Genomic DNA, 23,827 nt, shown 5'->3' on the forward strand with positions numbered 1-23,827 from the left:
TATTGTCTCAATTACTCTTTGTAATCCAGTAGCTTTTTGTCATTAATTTCTCGTTGCATTAACCTCACACAATCCTGTGCTCTAAGTAACCTTAAAGCGTCACTGTCATTTCAAAAACTTTTGACATATTGTCCAGACATGTCGAAATTTTAGATCACAATGCGTCTCAGTTCTGAGAAGTGGAAGTCATGGTTGGGTGAAGTGTGCAACATCACGCGCCTCACTCCCTGGCTGTCACTCAAGTCTGACTTATTTAACATAGACTCTAATGCAGTGAATGAGTCAGACAGATTGGTTGGCTGCCGCACTTCACAGGGTTATAACTCGCTTTCAGCGGGTCACAGGTAAAAGAAAAAACTGCTGCAAAATAAGATAAATGGAGACGGATGCAAAAGGTAAGTATATCACAAAGCATTTTGGCAGAAAACAATGTATTCTTGGCTTAATTAGCATTTTACAATGGAGGCTGGAAAGGGTTAAAGCTTTCATGGCACAGCAAGATCCAAAAATCTGCATTTAACATGAAACATCAGATCTTTCCAGTGAATTCATTATTCGGGACAAGCAACCAATGCCGATAGCCCTTATAGATTGTCAAAAAGAACATAGGGAAAACATCAGGATCTCTGAACAATGTGATGTCTATGGTTGTTGGGTTGAGGCTCAAATTTTTCCTATACGTGTGAAAGGTGAAATAAGTTTACATTGCTTAGTGCATTTAGTTATAGGATGCCATCAGATGTGCAGTAATAATGTCCTTCTAGTATTGAAGGGAATCGGTCCTTCTCATCATTCATAGAGTAAGGAAATGAAGATGGCACTCACCAGTGATGATGCAAGAACGGTGACTCTTTATTTACAGCAATGCAACCAGCAGACAGACTGCATCGGGAAGAGGGACGTCATGTGGCATCCCTCTTCCCGATGCTGTCTGTCTGCTGGTTGCATTGCTGTAATTAAAGAGTCACCGTTCTTGCATCATCATTGGCGAGTGCCATCTTCATTCTCTTATGCTGGATATCATGGCTATTTTTCTGATTGAGCACCCCGGGGAACTGTAACTGTGTAAAGTGTCCATTATAGCTGCATCATATTGAAGCAATATTATTACGGTGGTAAGAATAAGCCCCAGCTTAGCCTGCCTGAGCGTATGTTAACTTTAGTAAGATATTCGTTGAATAAATAAAGTTGGTCCAGTACATAACACAGTGTCAGACGTCTTATCTGGGGAGAAATCCCATCATCCAACAAAGCAATCCAGACGATGGGTCTCATGAGCTCATTGTCCCCTCATGCTACAGACCTCTGCTCTGCAATTTTTTAGCATGACAAAATACATTGTGCTATAAAGTGTCCTCTTGAGCTGAGACACTGACGAATTACATGGAAGTGCAGCCGTTCCTTGTAGAAACATGATGTCTTTGTTGCTTTTTCTTCATATGCTATTTACAGAAAGGCACACTTGTTTCTATTCTCAGCCAGTACCATGGCTGCTGTAGTCAAAAACTCCTTTCTTGAAGAAAGGCGAGAACTCGCAGATTGTATGCTTGGAAAGGGTCAGGCTGACTTTACCGATATGCAGCGGCGATGTTGGCGATTTCAGCATCACAGAGAAGAAGTTTCGGAGGTATTTCTGCGAAGAGAAAAAAATATGTTGAAAGAAGAAAATAATTAAAATCAAATAAAAGTCAGCAATCAGCAATAGTATTATTTTTTGAGAAAATTGAATTGGAAAATGCCTGAGCTAATAGGTTGTTTTGTGCTCAAATAGCGCCTCAAGACATATGGTGAACACTGGCCTTCAACGTCAAGCTTTTTCTATGCATCTTGGCATTAAATAATTATTGGCTGGTAGACAAACCCTTGGGTCCATCAGGAATGTATTTATTGAAATTTTAATAGATTTTTAAGGGTCAGGAAAATGTTTTAGATGAATATCCTATACAGCTGGATCAGTAAAATCAGCATATTCTAGCTGGCACTCTCACAGTAGAACATTTATTAATTTATCCTAAGTGTCTCTTAAAGACGTTAAAACCATATGCAGTGAGATATTCTCCCGGTGTGTAGAATTAAGGTGGCATGCAAATTCTTCTGCTGATGAAGGGATTTCTTACATTACTGTGTTTAAAGGGGTACTCCTCTGCCCCAGCGTTCGGAACATTTTGTTCCGAACGCTGGGTGCGGGGGTCGTGACTTCACAGCCATGCCCTTCGTGACATCACGCCATGCCTCTCAATGCAAGTCTACTCCTCCTCTCATAGACTTGTATTGAGGGGGCATGTCGTGATGTCCATGACCTCACGACCACTGTAGCCTATACCCAGCGTTCGGAACAAAATGTTCCGAACGCTGGGGCCGTGGAGTACCCCTTTAATGTGTACAAATTGTCAGTTACAGTATAAGGAGTTTACCATACACTCCATGATCAACATAGCTTATTGCACTAAACATTAAGATAGCTATAAATGTGAAATCTATAGATGGGATCCCTTTATGACTGTATTTAAATTTAACAACAATATAAAAAAATTTAACCAATGAGGCAAAAATACATAAAATATAACTTTTACTAGATTCTCATAAAAATACAGGGTACAATCAGACAAATATGTGGTTCAAAATCAAATCAGGACTGAGTATTCACATATAGTCCTGATAGGGAGGTATTGTAAGGGTACAGGTGAGTACCTAACAATTGCTGATCCCTGCCTAACCGCAATCTATACTCAACCTAAGTGTGGAATAGGCTAAAGGGATGGCTCTGTAAATTCTACCACTAGGATAGATGTTAGCACAAATATTAACTTTCTATAAAGCGGGGGGTACACTTTCCTCAAGTCTGGGCTTGATTGTCAACAATGAATGGGAGTATATAAAATATATGTACAAAATGATAATGATGCAATGAACCTACTAAAAAATTTATTATTACAATGACAGTGCTTGTGGTGTCCTTTATAGGGCCCTTACATCGGACTCACCACGATAGGCAAGGTAGTAAATGTATAAAATATTCATACAATGAAAGAAAATTAAGTAGACATATAATATTCAGGGTAAAAAAGTGCTGGTATCCCAGTGTGCAAATAGTCTGTATCGCTTATAGATGTATGCACGGAGATTGTGCCTTGTATGGTTGATTACAAATAGTCTGAGTAGCGATGTCTCTGTATAGCTTGAATCTGGTCAGGATACTGCATGCGGTAGCGTGTTGGTAAGGAGTTAAAATCAATGCAATCTGCGGCACTGGGGTCTCCTTGTGTGTATCCCACTCTACCATGGCGGCACAGGGATATAGATTGAGTGGGATATAGATAGTCTCTTAATTGTAATCCTGTGGGTGCATGAGCCTGCGTTCCGCACCGCTGGCGGCCCCTCAATTGTGGACCACTCTACCCCGGCGGCACAGGGAAAGTTTTGAGTGGATTTGGGGATTTGACACACTGTGCCTCTTACCAGCAATGTCCTGGAGCCTGGTTGCCGGAAAAAGGTTTTCGCTGGGGAGACGTCCGCTGGCAGGTAGGATGCGTAAAAACCCGGAAGCGTGCTCCGGTAAATTTCTTGCAATCCGGTGAATGATGGTAAAGATCGTCGGGTTTGACAATACTGTGGTACAGGTGATAGAGGCTAGATGCGATACAAGGTACCCCTGTAGCCCAAACCCAGCGTTCGGAACAAAATGTTCCGAACGCTGGGGCCGTGGAGTACCCCTTTAGTGTGTACAAATCATCAGTTACAGTATAAAAAGAGTTTACCATACACTCCATGATCAACATAGCTTATTGCACTAAACATTAAGATAGCTATAAATCTGAAATCTATAGATGGGATGCCTTTAGGACTGTATTTAAATTTAACAATATAGAAAAATTCAACCAATGAGGCAAAAATACTTAAAATATAACTTACTAGATTCTCATAAAAATACAGGGTACCATCATTAGACAAATATGTGGTTCAAAATCAAATCAGTATTCACATATAATCCTGGAAGGGAGGTATTGTAAGGGTACAGGTGAGTACCTAACAATTGCTGATCCCTGCCTAACAGCAATCTATACTCAACCTAAGTGTGGAATAGGCTAAAGGGATGGCTCTGTAAATTCTACCACTAGGATAGATGTAAACACAAATATTAACTTAATGTGATACATTTCTCATGCTCCATGTTCCAACGTGTTTCTCCTAGGTGTTGTCAGTGGGTTCATCAGGGGTGGAGGAGACACAAAAACATTACATACAATGATGCAATATACATACAAATGATAAGATATATAACAGTAAACATGAGCCAAACAATAATAGAAAAGGGAAGAAGATTAAAAATACACCAATATTAATCTCAGCACAATGGAAAATGAACAGCAGTCACCGTCATAGATGTAGTCACTCGCACTGTCAGTGGTTGTCAGTCGATGACAGTAATGTCAGACAAAAGGTAGATTAATAATGAGAAGCAACAGTAGAGAATAATACATATATATAGGGTCCAGTAGGTTAGTGTTAAACAGACCAAGATGATACAACAACAGGTCTATGGATGTTAGCGCCCCGAAGATAAACCACAATTAAACCAGAAAATACGTTACAAGACACCCCATTATTGTATATAGTAGAACAATGATAACACAAAGGGGCATTACAGTTATAGATAATTAATGTTGTATAGTGGTGAACACTTCCATATATGACCTGTAATAAAAGATAAAATATATATATCGGTATGACTAGCTTTTTTTTCAATCAAAAACACCAGAGACCTGATCATAGCAATAAGTGTCATGAAAAATGTACCTGTGGCTACACTAAACCAGGTTCTGGGGACTTATAGAGTGGTGCTTCTCAGCATATATGTTGATTAGATGTGCTATAAAAAATGCATACCACAGCCATTAGGGGCAATAAGACCAGAAAGACAATGCAATAGGTTACAATGGCGTTACATCAGTGCTGCTATTTATGTTGCTCTTACCCGCACTCACAATAAACAAGATATGGCCGGGACAGAGCCAGATTTCATATGCCTGTCATGGACTTCATGATGTAAAAATCATAATGCGGCTGGTGAAGTAAAACATAGCATCATGAGTAAGGCTGCTTTCACACTACAAAATTCATCCGTTTTAAAGATCCGTTTGATGTTCCATTATGAAAACACATTAAACGGCCATTACAAAATCCCATACGGCCGTTACAAAATCCCATTATAGTCTATGGGGTTTTTACATTATCCGTTTAAACCCATTATAGTCCGTTATTAATAATGGACGTTATTTTGAGACGGGAGAATGAACGGAAGAAATACTGCATCCGCTATTTCTCCCGCTACTATCTTCCATCAAGAAGAGAAGATACAGGGTAAGGGTGCATGCACACCACATTTTTGCTATACAGTTCCCATATACGGTTTCAAGTTAAAAACCATACGGAACCGTATAGAAAATCGTATGCATTGACTAAACATTGTAAACCATATGTCAAACGCATCATCCGGTTTAGTTCTTTTTGAGTCTTATACGGTTTTGTCCGTTTTTTTACCTGTATCCAAAACCGTAGTCTACCACGTTTTTTGGTCTGGGTGAAAAACCGTATTAAACCTTATACGTTTTTTTTTTTAACATGGGAGTCAATGGGAACCGTACAGAACCGTATGTGCCTACGGTTCCACCGGGTCCACCACAGTTTTTTTTTCTTGGAATTTCAATCAAACAAGTGAAACTTTATTCAAAATGGAGTGAAACGTTAAAAAAGGTATTTTCTTAAAAAAAACGGATGCAACCGGACATTATTTTTCAAACCGTATACAGTTTTTAACCGTATACAGGTTGAAATTTGTACATGTTTTGTTGTGTATTCAGGTTTTGAGGAATCCGTTTTTCATCAAAAACCTGATACGGGAACTGTATTGCAAAAATGGGGTGTGCATGCAACCTAAGAAGGCAAGAGGCCACGGGGCAGATAATAAATAAAGATGTAATAAGCTTACAAAAATCAATGACTGCCTTACTCGATACAATGCGTGGAATGCGTATAACAGCGCTTCCGGTTTAAGAGCGCGTCAGGCCGGATATGCTGTTACGTTTCTAGAATCTAGTGCGCAAGTATAGATGAACCGTACTGCGTGTCAACGACTGGAAGTTGATGAGCCACATGACTATTGAAACGTAGATGCGTGTCAAATGTCCGGAACTGAATGCCAATCAATGCAATATGAGCCGCAATGCGTTTTAGTGACAAACTCGCAAACTTACTCTTAAGAGAGAGAGTTAAAATAATAGGACAAGTTAACCCCTAAATAGATAAAGGTAAAGTAGAATACCATACTTAAAGGGGTATTCCAGGCAAAACTTTTTTTTATATATCAACTGGCTTCGGAAAGTTAAACAGATTTGTAAATTACTTCTATTAAAAAATCTTAATCCTTCCAATAGTTATTAGCTTCTGAAGTTTTCTGTCTAACTGCTCAATGATTATGTCACGTCCCGGGAGCTGTGCATGATGGGAGAATATTCCCATAGGAACTGCACAGCTCCCGGGACGTGACATCATCATTGAGCAGATAGACAGAAAACAACCACTCAACTTCAGAAGCTAATAACTATTGGAAGGATTAAGATTTTTTTTATAGAAGTCTTTTACAAATCTGTTTAACTTTCTGGAGCCAGTTGATACATAAAAAAAAGTTTTGGCCTGGAATACCCCATTAAGCCCACATAATGGCAAGTGTTGATGCACAAAAAACTGTAAAGTATCAGTATAACAATAGATACTAGTTAATGTAACAAAGAACATATAGTACTGGCAAAACCACTGGCAAAGACAGGTGAAACCAAAAATTGCAGATAAGTTATAATAATTGAACCGTTAGTAAATTCTAGATTGGATATAAGGATACTATAATTTATAATTTGATATTATCGATAAGCCAATAGAATAAGCAATATTTATGGTAGATTCAGTATACAGTAATACAAGTGATATAATGAACCACCGTATTTATGACAGCAATACCAAAAAATGGAATAAGGGAAGGGAAGGAGCTATATTAAAACCTAATGGGATAAACTGTATATAGAGGGATGTCTTAGATGAAGGAACAAAAAGACATGGAGTCATTATGGCCTCGTGGGGTTAAGGTGCCTAGTTGATAAATCCACTTTGTCTCCTTTTGTAGGAGTTTGTGTCCTAGGTCACCCCCACGAACATCTCTCTTAAGGACCTCTATGACCTGGAATTTCAGTGCCTGAGGATCATCTGGGTGATGTCTATGCATATGTAGAGGGATGGGTTTATCCCTTTTATGCCTGACATCACCCAGATGCTCCAAAATGTGTCGTCTCAGTTCACAAGTCTTTTTCCCTATGGTATTTGAGGGAGTAAGGACATGTTGCTGAGTACACAACCATTCTTGTTTTGCAATTAGCATAATCCAGAAATTTATAGATTTTATTCGTGTCAGAAACAGAAAAAAATTCTAGATTATGCTAATTGCAAAACTAGAATGGAAGCACCGCACTGTTATACGCTGCCAGTCCACGCAAGGCAGTCATCATTTATGGTAAGCTTATTACATCTTTATTTACCGGCCTCCTGCCTTCTTACCCTGTATCTTCTCTTATTGTAAGAGAACCGCTTAGGCTGCTTTCACACTATAAAATTCATCCGTTTGATGTTCTGTTATGAAAACCCTGAAAATCGGCCATTAAACGGCTTTTACAAAATCCCATACGGCCGTTAGAAAATCCCATTATAGTCTATGGGATTTTTACATTATCCGTTTAAACCCGTTATAGTCCGTTATTAATAACGGACGTTATTTTGTGATGGAAGATAGTAGCGGGAGAAATAGCGGATGCAGTATTTCTTCCGTTCATTCTCCCGTCTCAAAATAACGTCCGTTATTAATAACGGACTATAATGGGTTTAAACGGATAATGTAAAAACCCCATAGACTATAATGGGATTTTCTAACGGCCGTATGTAATTTTGTAACGGCCGTTTAATGGGTTTTCATAACGGAACATCAAACGGATCTTTAAAACGGATGAATTTTACAGTGTGAAATCAGCCTTACTCATGATGCTATGTTTTACTTCACCAGCCGCATTAGGATTTTTACATCATGAAGTCCATGACAGGCATATGAAATCTGGCTCTGTTCCGGCCATATCTTGTTTATTGCGAGTGCGGGTAAGAGCAACATAAATAGCAGCACTGACGTAACACCATTGTAACCTATTGCATTGTCATTCTGGTCTTATTGCGCCTTATGGCTGTGGTATGCATTTTTTATAGCACATCTAATCAACATATATGCTGAGAAGCACCACTCTATAAGGGCCCAGAACCTGGTTTAGTGTAGCCACAGGTACATTTTTCACGTCACTTATTGCGATGATCAGGTCTCTGGTGTTTTTGTTTAAAAAAAAAACTAGTCATACCGATATATATTTTTTTCTTTTATTACAGGTCATATATGGAAGTGTTCACCACTACACAACATTAATTATCTATGACTGTAATGCCCCTTTGTGTTATCATTGTTCTACTATATACATTAATGGGGTGTCTTGTAACATATTTTCTGGTTTAACTGTGGTGTATCTTCGCAGCTCTAACATCCATAGACCTGTTGTTGTATCATCTTGGTCTGTCTAACACTAACCTACTGGACCCTATATATATGTATTATTCTCTACTGTTGCTTCTCATCATTAATCTACCTTTGTCTGACATTACTGTCATCGACTGACAACCACTGACAGAGCCAGTGACTACATCTATTACTGCTGTTCATTTTCCATCGTGCTGAGATTAATATTGGTGTATTTATATTTAATCTCCTTCCCTTTTCTATTATTGTTTGGCTCATGTTTACGGTTATATATCTTATCATATGTATGTATATTGTATCATTGTATGTATTGTTTTTGTGTCTCTACTTCTCCTCCACCCGTGATGAACCCACTGAAAACACCTGGGAGAAATGCGTTGGAACATGGAGAATGAGAAATGTGTCACATTAAATTAATATTTGTCCTTATCTATCCTAGTGGTAGAATTTACAGAGCCATCCCTTTAGCCTATTCCACACTTAGGTTGAGCATAGATTGCTGTTAGGCAGGGATCAGCAATTGTTAGGTATTCACCTGTACCTTTACAATCCCTCCCTACCAGCATTATTTGTGAATACTCAGTCCTGATTTGATTTTGAACCACATATTTGTCTAACGATTGTACCCTGTATTTTTATGAGAATCTAGTAAAAGTTATATTTTATGTATTTTTGCCTCATTGGTAGAATTTTTCTATATTGTTGTTATAGGGTAGTGATATCTATATTTCCATCTTTGAGGAAGAGTCCATTATCTTGGGTACCCCTCACATTTTACTTTTGTATTTAAAGTTAGCATAAAAGGACAGGCAAATAATAGTGGAACAGATTTTGATACAAGATAGTCCAACAACTTACGTGAAACAAACTAAAACAAATGTAAGCATAAGTCATTAAAAATTACCTGCCTAATATTGTGTAGGTTGCCTCGCTCCAACCCATTGAGGCATGGACTACACTACTACACTAGACTTCTGAAAGTTGGCTTGTGGTATAAAGTATCAAACTGCTAAATTACAAGATGTGGCCTCCATGGAGGAGATTTGTTTTTCCAGAATACCCCACCTTGAACTCCTTTTCATTTTCATAAACCATTCGTATGTTTGCAGTCTGTTCCTGCTGAACAAGGACACTGCCATTATGGAATACCATTGTCAAGAGGGACCTGTTCTGTAACAATGTGTGTAAAAGTAATACATGAATACCAGGACACAAGATTTTCCAGAATAACATTGCCTGGCATATCACACAGCCTCTGCTGGTTTACTTTCTATAAATAGTGCGGAGAGACTACGTCCGTTTTGCGGTCTGCCTGCTTTCTCAGGCTCAGAGAAAGCATACAGACTGCGAAACTACGTCGCCTCTCTGCCAGTTAGTCAGCGTTATGATGACCACAAACTCCCTCCCTAGCTAGACGATACATGGATTTTAAGGAAGTCCATTAAAGTCTTGCTTTTTAGCTGCCATTGTAAGTGCTATCAGCTCTTTTTCTACTAGCTTACATATACAAAGCGTTAACTTTTCTGTTGTGATCTGCACTCCTGGCTTTTCACCTGTCCGCATTTTCTTTGACCCCAGACTGCCTTGTTAAATGTTTGTATAAATGTTTGTAAGTGATGCCGGCCCATTGCTTCCTCTAGGTACAGTGTGTGTGTGTAACATATGTATGTATTATGTGTGTATGCATTATTCTGTGTGTATGCATGATGTGTGTAAGCTAGATGTATTAAAATATGTACTGTGTGTGCATGTATTATTGCATGTGTGTACGGTGTGTGTATGTATGATGTGGGTATGTATGATAGATGTGTGTAATCTAGATGTATGTATGTATGATGTGTACAAGTATGTATTATTGTGTGAATGTGTGAGTATGATGTGTGTGTATGTAATGTATGTATGCATGTAAGATGTATGTATGATAGATTTGTGTATGTATGATATATAAGTGTAAGCTAGACGGATGTATGGATGTATGTATGATGTGTGTGTATTATGCATATATGTATGATGTGTGTTAGTATGATGTATGTATGATGTGTCTATGTATGAAAGATGTGTCTATGTGTGTACCTAAAATGTGCTGCTACTACTACTGCTAGAAATCACAAGCAATTGTCAGCTCACTCCACACTGCCAGACCCAATGCACAGACCGCTGTGGATCAACAAGCACAACTAAGGTTAGCATGTCCAACTGAAACGCGTCACGTCTATAGGATGTCTTATGTCTGTGAGCCATAATAAAGAAGTTAAGCATTCATTTGAGCTGACCTCGCTGGACATTCCTTTCTGTACTAATATTACATAAATGGGGGCTGCTACTACTATATGGTGGGGGGGGGGGGGCTTCTACCACTATATATGGGGGATGCAACTATATACTAGAGACTGCAACTATTTAAAGGGGGCTACTATCTACAATGGGACCTACTTACAGGGAGTAACCCCTACTTATAGGTGGCTGCTACTGCCTATGGGGAGTAAATACCTACACGGGGACTTACCTACTGGTGGCACCTACCTACTTGGAGCACCTCTGTAATGGGGGAAACCATGTGAAATTATCTACTTAATGGGGGACCTACCTACTCTTCTCCCAATCCGCTTATCTACTGACTCTAATGTATGAGACACCAAGGGAGGTTATTATTGTATGGGGCTCTATAGGTGCAGATAAAGTGCGCAGCCTAAAATGTTTGTCTGGCAGGTTCTATGGAGACAATTTGATGATGGTAGAAATAGTCATGACGGTCTGGGCCGGATGGAGAAGAAAAAGGAAAGTGAACGACACCAATCAGAGAAGACGTCACCTAATGTAACTGTATGTAAACACTTATATGGTCTGCAGAGCCTGTGTAGAGTTGGGGTCACTACTATATGGTCACTGTATGGGGGGATTTTAGTCTGTCTACAGTATCAGTATGGTAATATTATCCGGTCATCAGCATCACATAATACAAAAGAAAATATCCTGCACTCACAGCAAAATTCTGGACAGAATGCTTCTACATGGATGCTACCAGCAGACCAGTTCCCAGAACCTCCATGGGTGCTCAGAGGCAGAGGCCTCTGAGCACCCATGGAGGTTCTGGGAGCCGATCCACCGGTAGCGTCAATGTAGAAGCATTCAGGCCAGAATTTTGCAGTGAGTGCATGATATTTTCTTTTGTCTTATGTGATGCTATTCTGAAGTCTGTACTACTCGCACTTCCTAGCACCACCGCTGGACTAAGAATTCTGATTGGCATCTCCACCTAGAGTAGTGTGAATCCTGGATTTTGCTGAGACTCTAAGTTTGGTGAATCAGTAGTGCCTCCTGTTTACCTCTAGCTGTTATGTATACATTATCCGGTTATTATATGGTTGTAAAGGTAGTGGTCATGGTGTGGCAATATTATTTGTCCCTTGTATAGTGGTGTTATTGATGTTTTTATTCAGTATCAGTATGATCCTGGCACTATATGGTGGTAATAGTTATGGTGTTGTGCAACGATTTGTCCCTTGTATAGTGGTGATAGTGGTCTGTGTATAGTGCTTTTTATTTATTAACAGTAACAGTAACTTCAGTAGTAATAGGTCGTCCTGTTGTGGAGGTATTTTATGTGAAAGTCCTGTGTGCGCCCCTGGAGAGTGGCAATGCATACACTATATGCATCATCATTCTCTTACATTCACAGGCCAGGGTGTGAAAGATGCACAATATTCTGCGCTGCCTGGGTGCTTCCGACCCATGCTATGTCAGTGATGGGGGAGCACCGAAATGCACCTTAGATTGTATAGACAAAAATCCTTGCACTGGCCCTGGAAGGGCCCCATCCAGGTTCAGAACTTCTATTTCTTTTTCTAGTCAATATCAAGAATAGTGCAGCAACACGAACAGCAGGAAAAATAACACTTCATATGTAGAATAAGGAATAGAGAAATGTAGGTTGGCTAACAGGTTTCAGATCAAAAAACGGTGTTTACTGTGCCTCAAATTTGCAGATTCCTAAAAATTCCTTTCATTGGATACATTTTGCCAAATATTAGCTGTCATAATGCCTGTGTCTACCTTTAATGTAATATGAGAATCATTACAATGCCCATACGTTATTGAAGGGGCTAAGGGTTTGTTTGACTTTAGAAATTTGCTCTTTAAGTCAAACCCCAGTGTAAATATTCTGGGAGGCCCAACTAGTGATGGATCAATCCTTGCAAACACAAATCAAAACAAGTCATGTCATAGCTCTCCACAAATGACAACAAAGGAATTGGATTTACAGCACAGACTGCGCCAGCAGTGACAGCTTGTCATCTTTTGGAATGGCATTGGCAAGCAGCTACCAAAGTGTTTGACATGAATCATCCTTAAAAACCCTTTGCCCAGAAAAAAAAGCAGAATGACTGATAAGTTTGAATTATAAAAGACACAAGAATGTCCCTGGCCTAGAAACTGCTAATTGATGAATATATGTGTGTATATCTATAATATATATATATATATATATATATATATATATATATATATATATTTATTTATTTTGCAAGGGCTTCTTTATTTCTGTTCCTACAGTGTTATAGGATACAGCTTCACATGAGTGAATACATTTTAGAGCCCCATTTTATGGTTCAAGTCTATGTACCATTCTTGTACAGACCAAGTAGTCACTGATTTCAAACAACTTCCCTCCATTTCATAACCTATGATTTCTTACTTATTTGTCAGTCAATTTATTTAGCAAAAAAGTCCTGTCCACTAGGTGTCTCATTCAAACAAACTGATGTCCTGCTTGATTTTATGGAAATTTTATCTCTAGCAGCAGGGAGACCAAGATGTAACACAGGAATTGAAGGTGGGGCTTTGATACCCATTGCTTAAACCAGGGTTGCTTTTGTGATTAATTCCCTTCCTTGCTGTAATCTCCTCTTTCTCTTCCTTTAGCTTGTTATCATCATCATTAGCAGAAGCTCATTGCTTTGATCATTATTGCTTTTGTGGTGTAATCTAACTATATATTGGAAATTTTGTAGCCACAGAAAAAAAAATTCCCTATTTTTTTTTACAATAAAAATAGGAATTTTGGCGTGGAGTAGTTTTACAAATTGAAAAAAATTCAATACTGGATGTTGGTCCCACCATTTTAGAGGAGGAAGAGACAAAACTATTTACTAGTCAACTAGACTAATAGGAAAACATTATCTATGATGGGGGGGCATTAATAGGAATCAGTTAGATAAATATGAATTAAAGCCAATTTGAGAAGACAGAAACAATAAACGAATGTGTCACGATCGCACCCTATCGGTCCAGCCAAGACAGAGAGAGTGTGATGGTGTAAGGGTTAAAGCCGCCAGACCTCTGGGTATCAACTACTAGAACCAGCAAGTCACCAAATTAACCCTTAGATAAACCCGTTTCCACCAGAGCTGCCTTCAGAAAGGTGAGCTCCTATATTTAGAGATCAAAGACCAGAGCTGATTAATTAAACATTTAATCTGATAAAAGGTATCACAGTGCTATGCATAAAAATAAACAAATGACATACAGGTACAAAAATATATAAAAGAGTTTAGCAAGGCAAGTTCAGAAAACAAAAGATGAAGTTCTTACAGCATGATGATATAGCCGTCCTTGTCAGTGAGAGTCCAGCTCTTGCCAGCTTTTGGCACAGCCTTCAACAACAGCTGAGTCCAGCATTTTAAATCTTATCTCTGCTTCTTTGGAGGGAAACTCCATTCCCCCCCCTCCCCTCTGATCCCACCAGATGGGGTATCTCTCTTCCTGACCCCTTATCTGTTTGATTATATGATGGGACCAGAGTGCCCTTACATCCTGCTGCTTCAAAGGGCCTCTGACTTCAAAGGAGATAAAAACAGCCAGACCCCCAATAAAATGCAATACACAAAAAGGATACACCGTCTGAATGACCCCTCACCTATGTCTTGGATAATACATAGTTACAATTATAAAATACATGTATGTTTCCATAATCAGGCCTTGGGCCTGAAAGAATGCAATACAAACAAAATGGAGCCCAGCCACAACCGAACTCTGCAGGGCCCCTAAAGACAAAAATGCATATTGCTTTTCTTTCAAAATTGCATTCTTCATATTTAAATTGTATTTCAAGCCGCCACTTTTTGGGGTGGTTGACACGCCACCCTTCTGCGGACTGCCTGGACCCCGTATGGAAGATAGCGGGGGGGATAGCTAGGGGATAAGTTTTCAGATCCTGGAGTATTCCTTTAAGAAATAACAGCCTGTCTGTAAACTACACTGTCTGTGGGAAAACATCTATAATTTTATGTTTCATGCTTTTGTATTGTGAATGATAACAGATCTTTATGCCGTACAGAAGTAAACACTTCATCACTATACTGCTGTGGGAATATCGACTGGTCCTTTGTACAAATGAGCACACGCATCTCCTGTATTCTTCCATTTACTTCACACTTCATACTCGAGGGCTCCAGATTCAGCTAAAGACATGACACAAAGATTTTTTTTAACTTATTGACAGAATTCATATTCCCATTTTTGCGCTATAATAGAAATGTAACTTAATTCATTCTTCTCTAGCTGGCGGCAGCTAAGGTGGTCAATAATGCAGCCTAATCTCAGGTGATAGGCCGTAGCACCATTCCCAGGAAGCTTCCATGTGTGTCAGTATCAGCATAGTACAGCATACTGCGCGGGTCTGTTTTCTTGATCCCACTCACACTGGATTTCTGACAATTACTGCCCGTTCCCGCAAGGTGTGTGTTTCACTTCCGCCCGTTTTCACAGCATGTGTGTCCTGGGGATCCCAATCCCGACACATGGCCCTTCCCACATGTCCCTCTTCCTATTGTCTTCCCTTTCACTCCCTGTCCAGCCTTCCACCCCCCCCCCCCCACCACCTCCTTTCTTCTCACATCTTTCTCACTCCCTCCTACGTGTACTCTGACTCCCTCTTTTTGATCTTACAATTTGGGATATAGTTCTACAATAAAACAAAACTGGACTGGTCTGGGGCTTAGTGCCTTTACTGCCTGCTATATGTCCAAGGGTCCATCTGTAAAGCATATTGCTAAATGCTGTTAAAAACAGCTAAGGCAAGATGGCAGTCCCCATAATATCTTTAAAAAAAAAAAAAAAACTACAAAAAGAAACATGTTCCATTATCTGACTCTAATCATGAAAAAGTAATATAGGGGATACGTTCCCTTTAATTCTTCTTTTGTGGCTTTTTGTTCTGGTCATTTATTGATGCATATATTCTGCCTTAACGCTGTCTATGTGAGCTCTTGTACACTACTGTGACTCTTTTTGGGGAAAGGGTATGCTTCAAGTTCCTATGTACTCGTTTTGCTGTTTTCTAATATAAAAGAAAAAATAGAAAACCCTGTGGCAGGGAGCAGTGATTAAACTTGTTTTTTAGGCATATTCCAGAATCAGAGGAAGCTTATGGGCACAGTGTCCGAATACAGTGTTCTACAATTAAAAGGTACTGGGAAGATTTTATACAGGTTACAGGAACTGAGAGGTTCCCCTTATTGTTGTGGCCAGTCATCTATAAAAAAAAATTTGTGGTAAGTCAGTCCATTGTCTAGTGTAAAGAATGCTGTCCGTCTGTCCATAGTCTAGTCATACTGCTGTCCGTCTGTCCATAGAGTAGTGTAAATACTGCCGTCCATCAGTCCAGTCTTGTGTAAATGCTGCAGTCTGTCAGTCCCCTGTCTAGAGTTAACACCAACTGGTTCACTGTCTAGTGCAAATACTACAGTCAGTCCAGAGTCTAGTACAAATACTACAGTCAGTTCAGAGTCTAGTACAAATACTACAGTCAGTCCAGAGTCTAGTACAAATACTACAGTCAGTCCACAATGTAGTGCAAATACTACAGTCAGTCCACAGTCTAGTACAAATACTACAGTCAGTCCACAGTCTAGTACAAATACTACAGTCAGTCCACAGTCTAGTACAAATACTACAGTCAGTCCACAGTCTAGTACAAAAACAACAAGTCAGTCCCCAGTTTATTGTAAATGTTTCAATCAGCTAATAGTCTAGTTTAAATGTTGCAGTCAGCTCATAGTCTAGTGTAAATACTGCACAGTGTAGTAAGATATTCTGCATTCAGTTCAGTTAACAGTGTAGTGAAAATGCTGCATTACGTGCACAGTTTAGTGCAAACACTACAGTCAGCCCACAGTCTAGAGTACATTCAGTGCAGTCTAGTGAATATACTGCAGCCTGTCAGTCCACAGTCTAGTTGCTGCAGTCCATCAGCCCGCAGTCTTGTGTAAACATTACAGTCATCCCAAAGTCTAGTGCAAACATTCCATTCCATTATCAGTCCACTGTCCAGTGTAAAGAATGCAGTCAATTCACAGTCTAGTGTAATAATTGCATTCCGTCAGTCTATAATCTATTATAAACACTACAGTAAGTATACAGCCTACAGTAAAAGCTACCATTGCTATCAGTGTCTGAAAATTCTCCAATCGGTCATGCCATAGTCTAGTGTAAATTTGTATACTTAGAAGCTAACTTAGGAGTCAATGGTGTTCACTTTATTGTTATCATTATATTTGTTTTTAGCCAATAGCCCTGACAAGGTTTCACCACTTCATGATCTCTTCAGTCAGTCAGTATTATTAATGATTTTAATCCATTTTAGCTAATGGTTTGGCATTCATAAACAGAGTAATATATTTTTCAAATTATCCCTGCTACACAATTTATCCAGAAAAACCATGGTGGTATTAGTCAGAATAAACACAGAAAGAAGGCAAAAAACTTTCTATAATACATTTATATTAGGAAAGGATCTGTACATTGAATTCACACTGCTGCTTGCTTTTGATCTCCTGGGGTGGATAAAGCTGGTTGTTTAGTTATGTGGGTAGTGAAGCACAGTGATAGATATGGGAATGTTCGGAGACGCTCTAAAGAGCCAGACAAGAAGAGACAGTTGACAGCCAGGCTGTGTGACCCCCTGACATTGCAATTGAGATCATTAGGAGTTTACTGAAGAGGCTGAAATGAGAGGGGAGCCATTCAATCGTGTAGATGTGAGAGAAAAGTAGAGCATGCAGCCACGCTTCAGTCTGCCCTGCATTAAGCTAACTTGTTATTGATTCTTGATTTTAGAAAAGCCACTCGCCAGTGCTTTCCAGCCTAATTTAATTTCCCAGAGATACGTGATATAGGACACCAAAGAATTCTCAAATACTAAAATCTTTCCGAGGCTTGAAGTTTTTTTTTTATTGCTTTATTTTTCTTAGATTCAGGTTTCTATAGTGATAATTGACCAACTTAATCGCTGATGTACGCGAATCGACCTAATGATTACTTCAAAGTTGGCTTAACCATATAATCCTGGGTCTGGATATACAGGCTCACTAGCGTCGTGTTCTGTAGCGTGGATGTAATACAATAGCAGGCTTCTTCTAACAGATCTTCAGGGCAAATATTGGTTATCTGACACTCAACACAGACCTGCAGGAATACAGTAGGGTCACACTTCTCTCACTAGCAATTAATTTAGGGTAGTGTTGGTCAAACAGTATACCATATCCATAGGATAGGTGTTTCATATCTGATGGATGGGGGTCTAAACTCTGGGACCACAGGGATCATGAAAACTGGCGTCCCTTGTACCCGTGTGAATGGGGTGATGCTGCTCCAATTATTTTCTATAGGACTGTAGAAGATAACAGAGCATTTTACATATCTTTGGCACTCGCATAGCAAGTTAAGGGAGCTGTATCATGTGAGCTTTATCGCTGCTAGATTTACACAAGGGTGCAAGGGATCCACATTCTCATTCCCAGAGGACAGATCCAACAGATCAGATATTTATCACCGTAAATGTTGGCACCCCTGAAATTTTTCTAGAAAATTAAGTATTTCTCACAGAAAAGGATTGCAGTAACACGTTTTGCTATACACGTTTATTCCCTTTGTGTGTATTGGAACTAAACCAAAAAAGGGAGGGAAAAAAGCAAATTGGACATAATGTCACACCAAACTCCAAAAATGGTCTGGACAAAATTATTGGCACCCTTTCAAAATTGTAAAAAAAATAAGATTGTTTCAAGCATGTGATGCTCCTTTAACCCCTTAAGGACACAGGGTTTTTCAGTTTTTGCATTTTAGTTTTTTCCTCCTTACCTTTTAAAAATCATAACCCTTTCAATTTTCCATCTAAAAATCCATATTATGGCTTATTTTTTGCGTCACCAAATCTACTTTGCAGTGCCATTAGTAATTTTACCCAAAAATCCACTGCGAAACGGAAAAAAAGAAATCATTGTGCAACAAAATCGAAGAAAAAACGCCATTTTATAACTTTTGGGGGCTTCCGTTTCTACGCAGTGCATATTTCGGTAAAAATGACACCTAATCATTATTCCGTAGGTCCATACGGTTAAAATAATACCCTACTTATATAGGTTTCATTTTGTTGTACTTCTGGAAAAAATCTACATGCAGGAACATTTATACGTTTAAAAATGTCCTGTTCTGACCCCTATAACTTTTTTATTTTTCCACATATAGAGCGGGATGAGGGCTCATTTTTTTGCGCCATGATCTGAAGTTTGTATCGGTACCATTTTTGTTTTGATCTGAATTTTTGATCACTTTTTATTCATTTTTTTAATGGTATAAAAAGTGACCAAAAATACTCTTTTTTGGACTTTGGAATTTTTTTTACATGTACGCTATTGACCGTGCTATATATTTTTATAGTTCGGACATTTACGCATGCGGCGATACCACATATGTTTATTTTTATTTACACGGTTTTATTTTTTTAATGGGAAAACTTTTATTAGGGAAGAAGTTAAATGATCTTTATTGACACTTTTTTTAAAACTTTTTTTTGCAATGTTATAGCTCCCATAGGGGCCTATAACACTGCACACACTGATCTCCTATGCTGATCACTGGCGTGTATTAACACGCCTGTGATCAGTGTTATCGGCGCTTGACTGCTCCTGCCTCTGAACGGACACCGAGGAGGCAGGTAAGGTCCCTCCCAGGGTCCTGTAAGCTGTTCGGGATGCCACGGTGAGGTCCCGAACAGCCCGACTGAGCAGCCGGGATACTTTCACTTTTGCTTCAGACGCGGCGGTCAGCTTTGATCGCCGCGTCTGAAGGGTTAACACAGGGCATCACCACGATCAGGGATGTCCTGAATTAGCCGCGGGTCCCGGCAGCATATTGCGGGAGCCGGCGGAGGATGTAAATTTACGTCCTTGGTCGTTAAGGGAAAGTAGTAACAGGTGTGGGCAATATAAAAATCACACCTGAAAGCAGATAAAAAGGAGAGAAGTTCACTTAGTCTTTGCATTATGTGAGCATGAACAACAGAAAGACGAGACGAGGACTGTCTGAGAACTTGAGAACCAAAATTGTGGAAAAATATCAACAATCTCAAGGTTACAAGTCCATCTCCAGAGATCTAGATTTGCCTTTGTCCACAGTGAGCAACATTATCAAGAAGTTTGCAACCCATGGCACTGTAGCTAATCTCCCTGGGTGTGGATGGAAGAGAAAAATTGATGAAAGGTGTCAACGCAGGATAGTCCGGATGGTGGATAAGCAGCCCCAAACAAGTTCCAAAGATATTCAAGCTGTCCTGCAGGCTAAGGGAGCATCAGTGTCAGCGCAAACTACATTTCAATTAATTGAAACGCTTTGAGGAGACCCAGGAGGACCCCACTGCTGACACAGAGACATAAAGCAAGACTACATTTTGCCAAAATGAGTATGCCGATGGAAAACTTTTTTTTTTTAAATCAACTGGTGACAGAAAGTTAAACAGATTTGTAAATTACTTCTATTAAAAAAATCTTAATCCTTCCAGTACTTATTAGCTGCTGAATACTATAGACAAAATTATTTTCTTTTTGGAACACCGTGCTCTCTGCTGACATCTCTGTCCATTTTAGGAACTGTCCAGAGCAGCGTATGTTTGCTATGGGGATTTTTTCCTACTCTGGACAGTTCTTAAAATGGACAGAGATATCAGCAGAGAGCACTGTGGTCATGATGTCAGCAGAGAGCTCTGTATTCCAAAAAGAAAATAATTTCCTCTGTAATATTCCAGCAGCAGCTGGAAGGATTAAGATTTTTTTTAATAGAAGTAATTTACAAATCTGTAACTTTCTGGCACCAATTGGTTTAAGAAAAAAAAAAGTTTTCCACCGGAGTACCGCTCCGACTCTGACTTGTGGACAAATGAGACCAAGATAGAGCTTTTTGGTAAAGCACATCATTCTACTGTTTACCGAAAACAGAATGAGGCCTACAAAGAAAAAAACACAGTACCTACAGTGAAATATGGTGGAGGTTCAATGAGGTTTTGAGGTTGTTTTGCTGCCTCTGGCCCTGGGTGCCTTGAATGTGTGCAAATCATCATGAAATCTGAGGATTACCAACAAATTTTGGGTTGCACTGTAAAGCCCAGTGTCAGGAAGCTGGGTTTGCGTCCAAGATCTTGCGTCTTCCAGCAGGACAATGACCCCAAACATACGTCAAAAAGCACCCAGAAATGGATGGCAACAAAGCGCTGGAGAGTTCTGAAGTGGCCAGCAAGAGTCCAGATCTAAAAAATTGCTGTTGGGAAAAAAGGCGCCCTTCCAATAAGAGAGACCTTTACATCTTGGGATAACCCATTTGAGCTCTATATACCTTTTGCCAACTGCTCAGCTGCCTCAAAATCATCACGCTGGAGTTTTCTCAAGGCAACTCTAGAGTGGGTTTATTCTGCCACAATTCTAGAATATGTAAATGAGTGAAAGTATACTTGAACCAGTGGCAGAGTGGGGCTCGCTCCTAGGGCCAACCAGAGTAAATAATTTAAAGAGCCTTCCTTCAGACAGTACAGAACATATGCATGTCCACTTTATCATTAAAGGGGTTATCCAGGAAAGGAAAAACAGATTATTTCTCTCAAAGACCGCTCCCTGTCTGTCTCCAGGTTGGGTGTGGTTCTGAAGCTTAGTTCCATTGAAGTGAATGGAACCAAGTTTTAATACCACACCCAAAGTGCAAACAGACAGTGAGCGGTCTTTGAAAGAAAATAGGTCTGTTTTTCCATTCCTGGATAATCCCTTTAAACATTCTCTGTGAGAGAAATAAATAGTGACACTCACTAATCAACTTTTATTGAGTTATATTATTACATAAATACAAGGGGGGACAAACATATAGTGACAGCAGCGGAACACAGCCATTTCATACCCAACAGCACTACTATACATCGCTACAGCCATTTGGTACCTAATGGCATGGCTAAACATGGCTACAGCTGTTTCCTACTTCTCACGAGGCCCGATGAAGTTCTATAAGGTATGAAATGGCTGTAGCCATGTATAGCCGTGCTATTAGGTAACAAACGGCTGTCGCCGTGTATAGTTGCGCTATTAGGTACAAAACAGCTGTAGCTGTGTATAGGAACATATCAGCAAGAGCATCTAATAAGTTACTTCTTAACCCATAAGAAACAGATATTAGTGAAAAGTAGTCAACCCTTTCCTGCACTGAGATCTGGGCTTACTGGAGAATCCTTAGTTGAAGAGGTGGGCCAGTCCGACCCCAAACTATACTACCTAAAATACAAATATCTCACTAAGAGGCCGGTATAATGTAACTCAACAATGGAGGTATAATGTACCCACGCTTTTTTGCCACTGAAGAAAAAAAAAAAACAACAACACTTGACGATTATCTTTTTAGCAACAATTAGTGATGTGATAAGCATGAGACTGATATAATAATAAGCATGAGACTGACAGTAACCATAGTAGGATATCCCTGCATTTCTAGGTTTATTTATAAGTGAATTTATGATCATCTCTGCAATACTAGGTTATAGGTATATAACAAGAGAAAGACTTCATTACTGTAAAGTAGTAAAGGCTCACATGAATAAGATAAAAGCAGTCTTCTGTAGGCATATAGAAAGGCTGGAGATACAATTGCCACAAAAGATTTATTAGGCTTTTACACGCTTATTGCTACAATAAAAATGAATCCAACAGCAAAACAAATCAGAAGTTATTCTAATGCAACGTCAATTGGCTACATAGTGACTGCTGGTAGAAGACCATTCTCCAACAATGCGTGTGCTGATTGAAGGGGTTGAGTAATATGACCTGTTACTCTGTATCATTCAACAATGTAATTACTGCATACCATTACACTATTATTTACCAAGCAGTTATATCATGAACTCTCCGATTGTTTCATTATACATCACCTTATTTCATTTTCTGTATTAGATAAAAGATGTATATTAAGAACAACCACTCTGTCCTTCCTTAAAGGGGAAGTACAGACAGAACATTAAATCCAGAGATTGTGGCTTTTGCTTCAGAGCTCAGATGGTTGTTTAACCCTTTAAGGACAGGGTAAGTTTTGGCCTTAAGGACGAAACCCATTAAATCAATTTTCATTTTTGTGTTTTTGTTTTTTCCAAATTTTTCCATCCTAAGATTCATATGAGGGCTTGTTTTTGCACCACCAATTGAACTTTGCAATGACATCTTTCATTTTAAAATGTACAGTTTTTTTTTTAACTTTGAAACTATCTGCTTATAAGGAAAATGGACATCCCAAATAAATTATATATTGATTCACATATACAATGGGGGAGATTTATCAAAGTTGGCTATGTCCCGCATCAATATACAGGGTGGGCCATTTATATGGGTACATCGTAATAAAATGGGAATGGTTGGTGATATTAACTTCCTGTTTGTGGCACATTAGTATATGTGAGGGGGAACTTTTCAAGATGGGTGGTGACCATGGCGGCCATTTTGAATCCAACTTTTGTTTTTTCAATAGGCAGAGGGTCATGTGACACATCAAACTTATTGGGAATTTCACAAGAAAAACAATGATGTTAAAACCAAGCACATCATTGTCTTTCTTGTGAAATTCCCAATAAGTTTATGTGTCACATGACCCTCTTCCTATTGAAAAAACTAAAGTTGGATTCAAAATGTCCGACTTCAAAATGGCCACCACTGTCACCACCCATCTGGAAAGGTTTCCCCCCTCACATATACTAATGTGCCACAAACAGGAAGTTAATATCACCAACCATTCCCATTTTATTAAGGTGTATCCATATAAATGGCCCACCCTGTAGACCAAACTACAACGGGTTAGGCGCCGGTCTATTGTGCACCTAATTTATCAAAAGTCGCACAGCTCTTGATAAATTCT

General features: G+C 39.2%; 1 protein-coding gene across 2 annotated transcripts in view; it reads right to left on the reverse strand.

Annotated features, from left to right (window-relative positions):
* Nucleotides 1-964: 964 nt before the first annotated feature.
* KIF16B (kinesin family member 16B) overlaps nt 965-23,827 on the reverse strand; it is a 372,668-nt gene continuing 349,805 nt past the window's right edge. For both annotated transcript variants that reach the window (XM_056567898.1, XM_056567896.1), the window contains one exon: nt 965-1,633. In XM_056567898.1, the coding sequence (XP_056423873.1) occupies nt 1,475-1,633 (159 nt within the window). In that variant the 3' untranslated portion in view covers nt 965-1,474. The remainder of the gene's footprint in view (nt 1,634-23,827) is intronic.

This window comes from Hyla sarda, chromosome 3, assembly GCF_029499605.1.
Source record: "Hyla sarda isolate aHylSar1 chromosome 3, aHylSar1.hap1, whole genome shotgun sequence".
Classification (NCBI taxonomy): Eukaryota; Metazoa; Chordata; class Amphibia; order Anura; family Hylidae; genus Hyla; species Hyla sarda.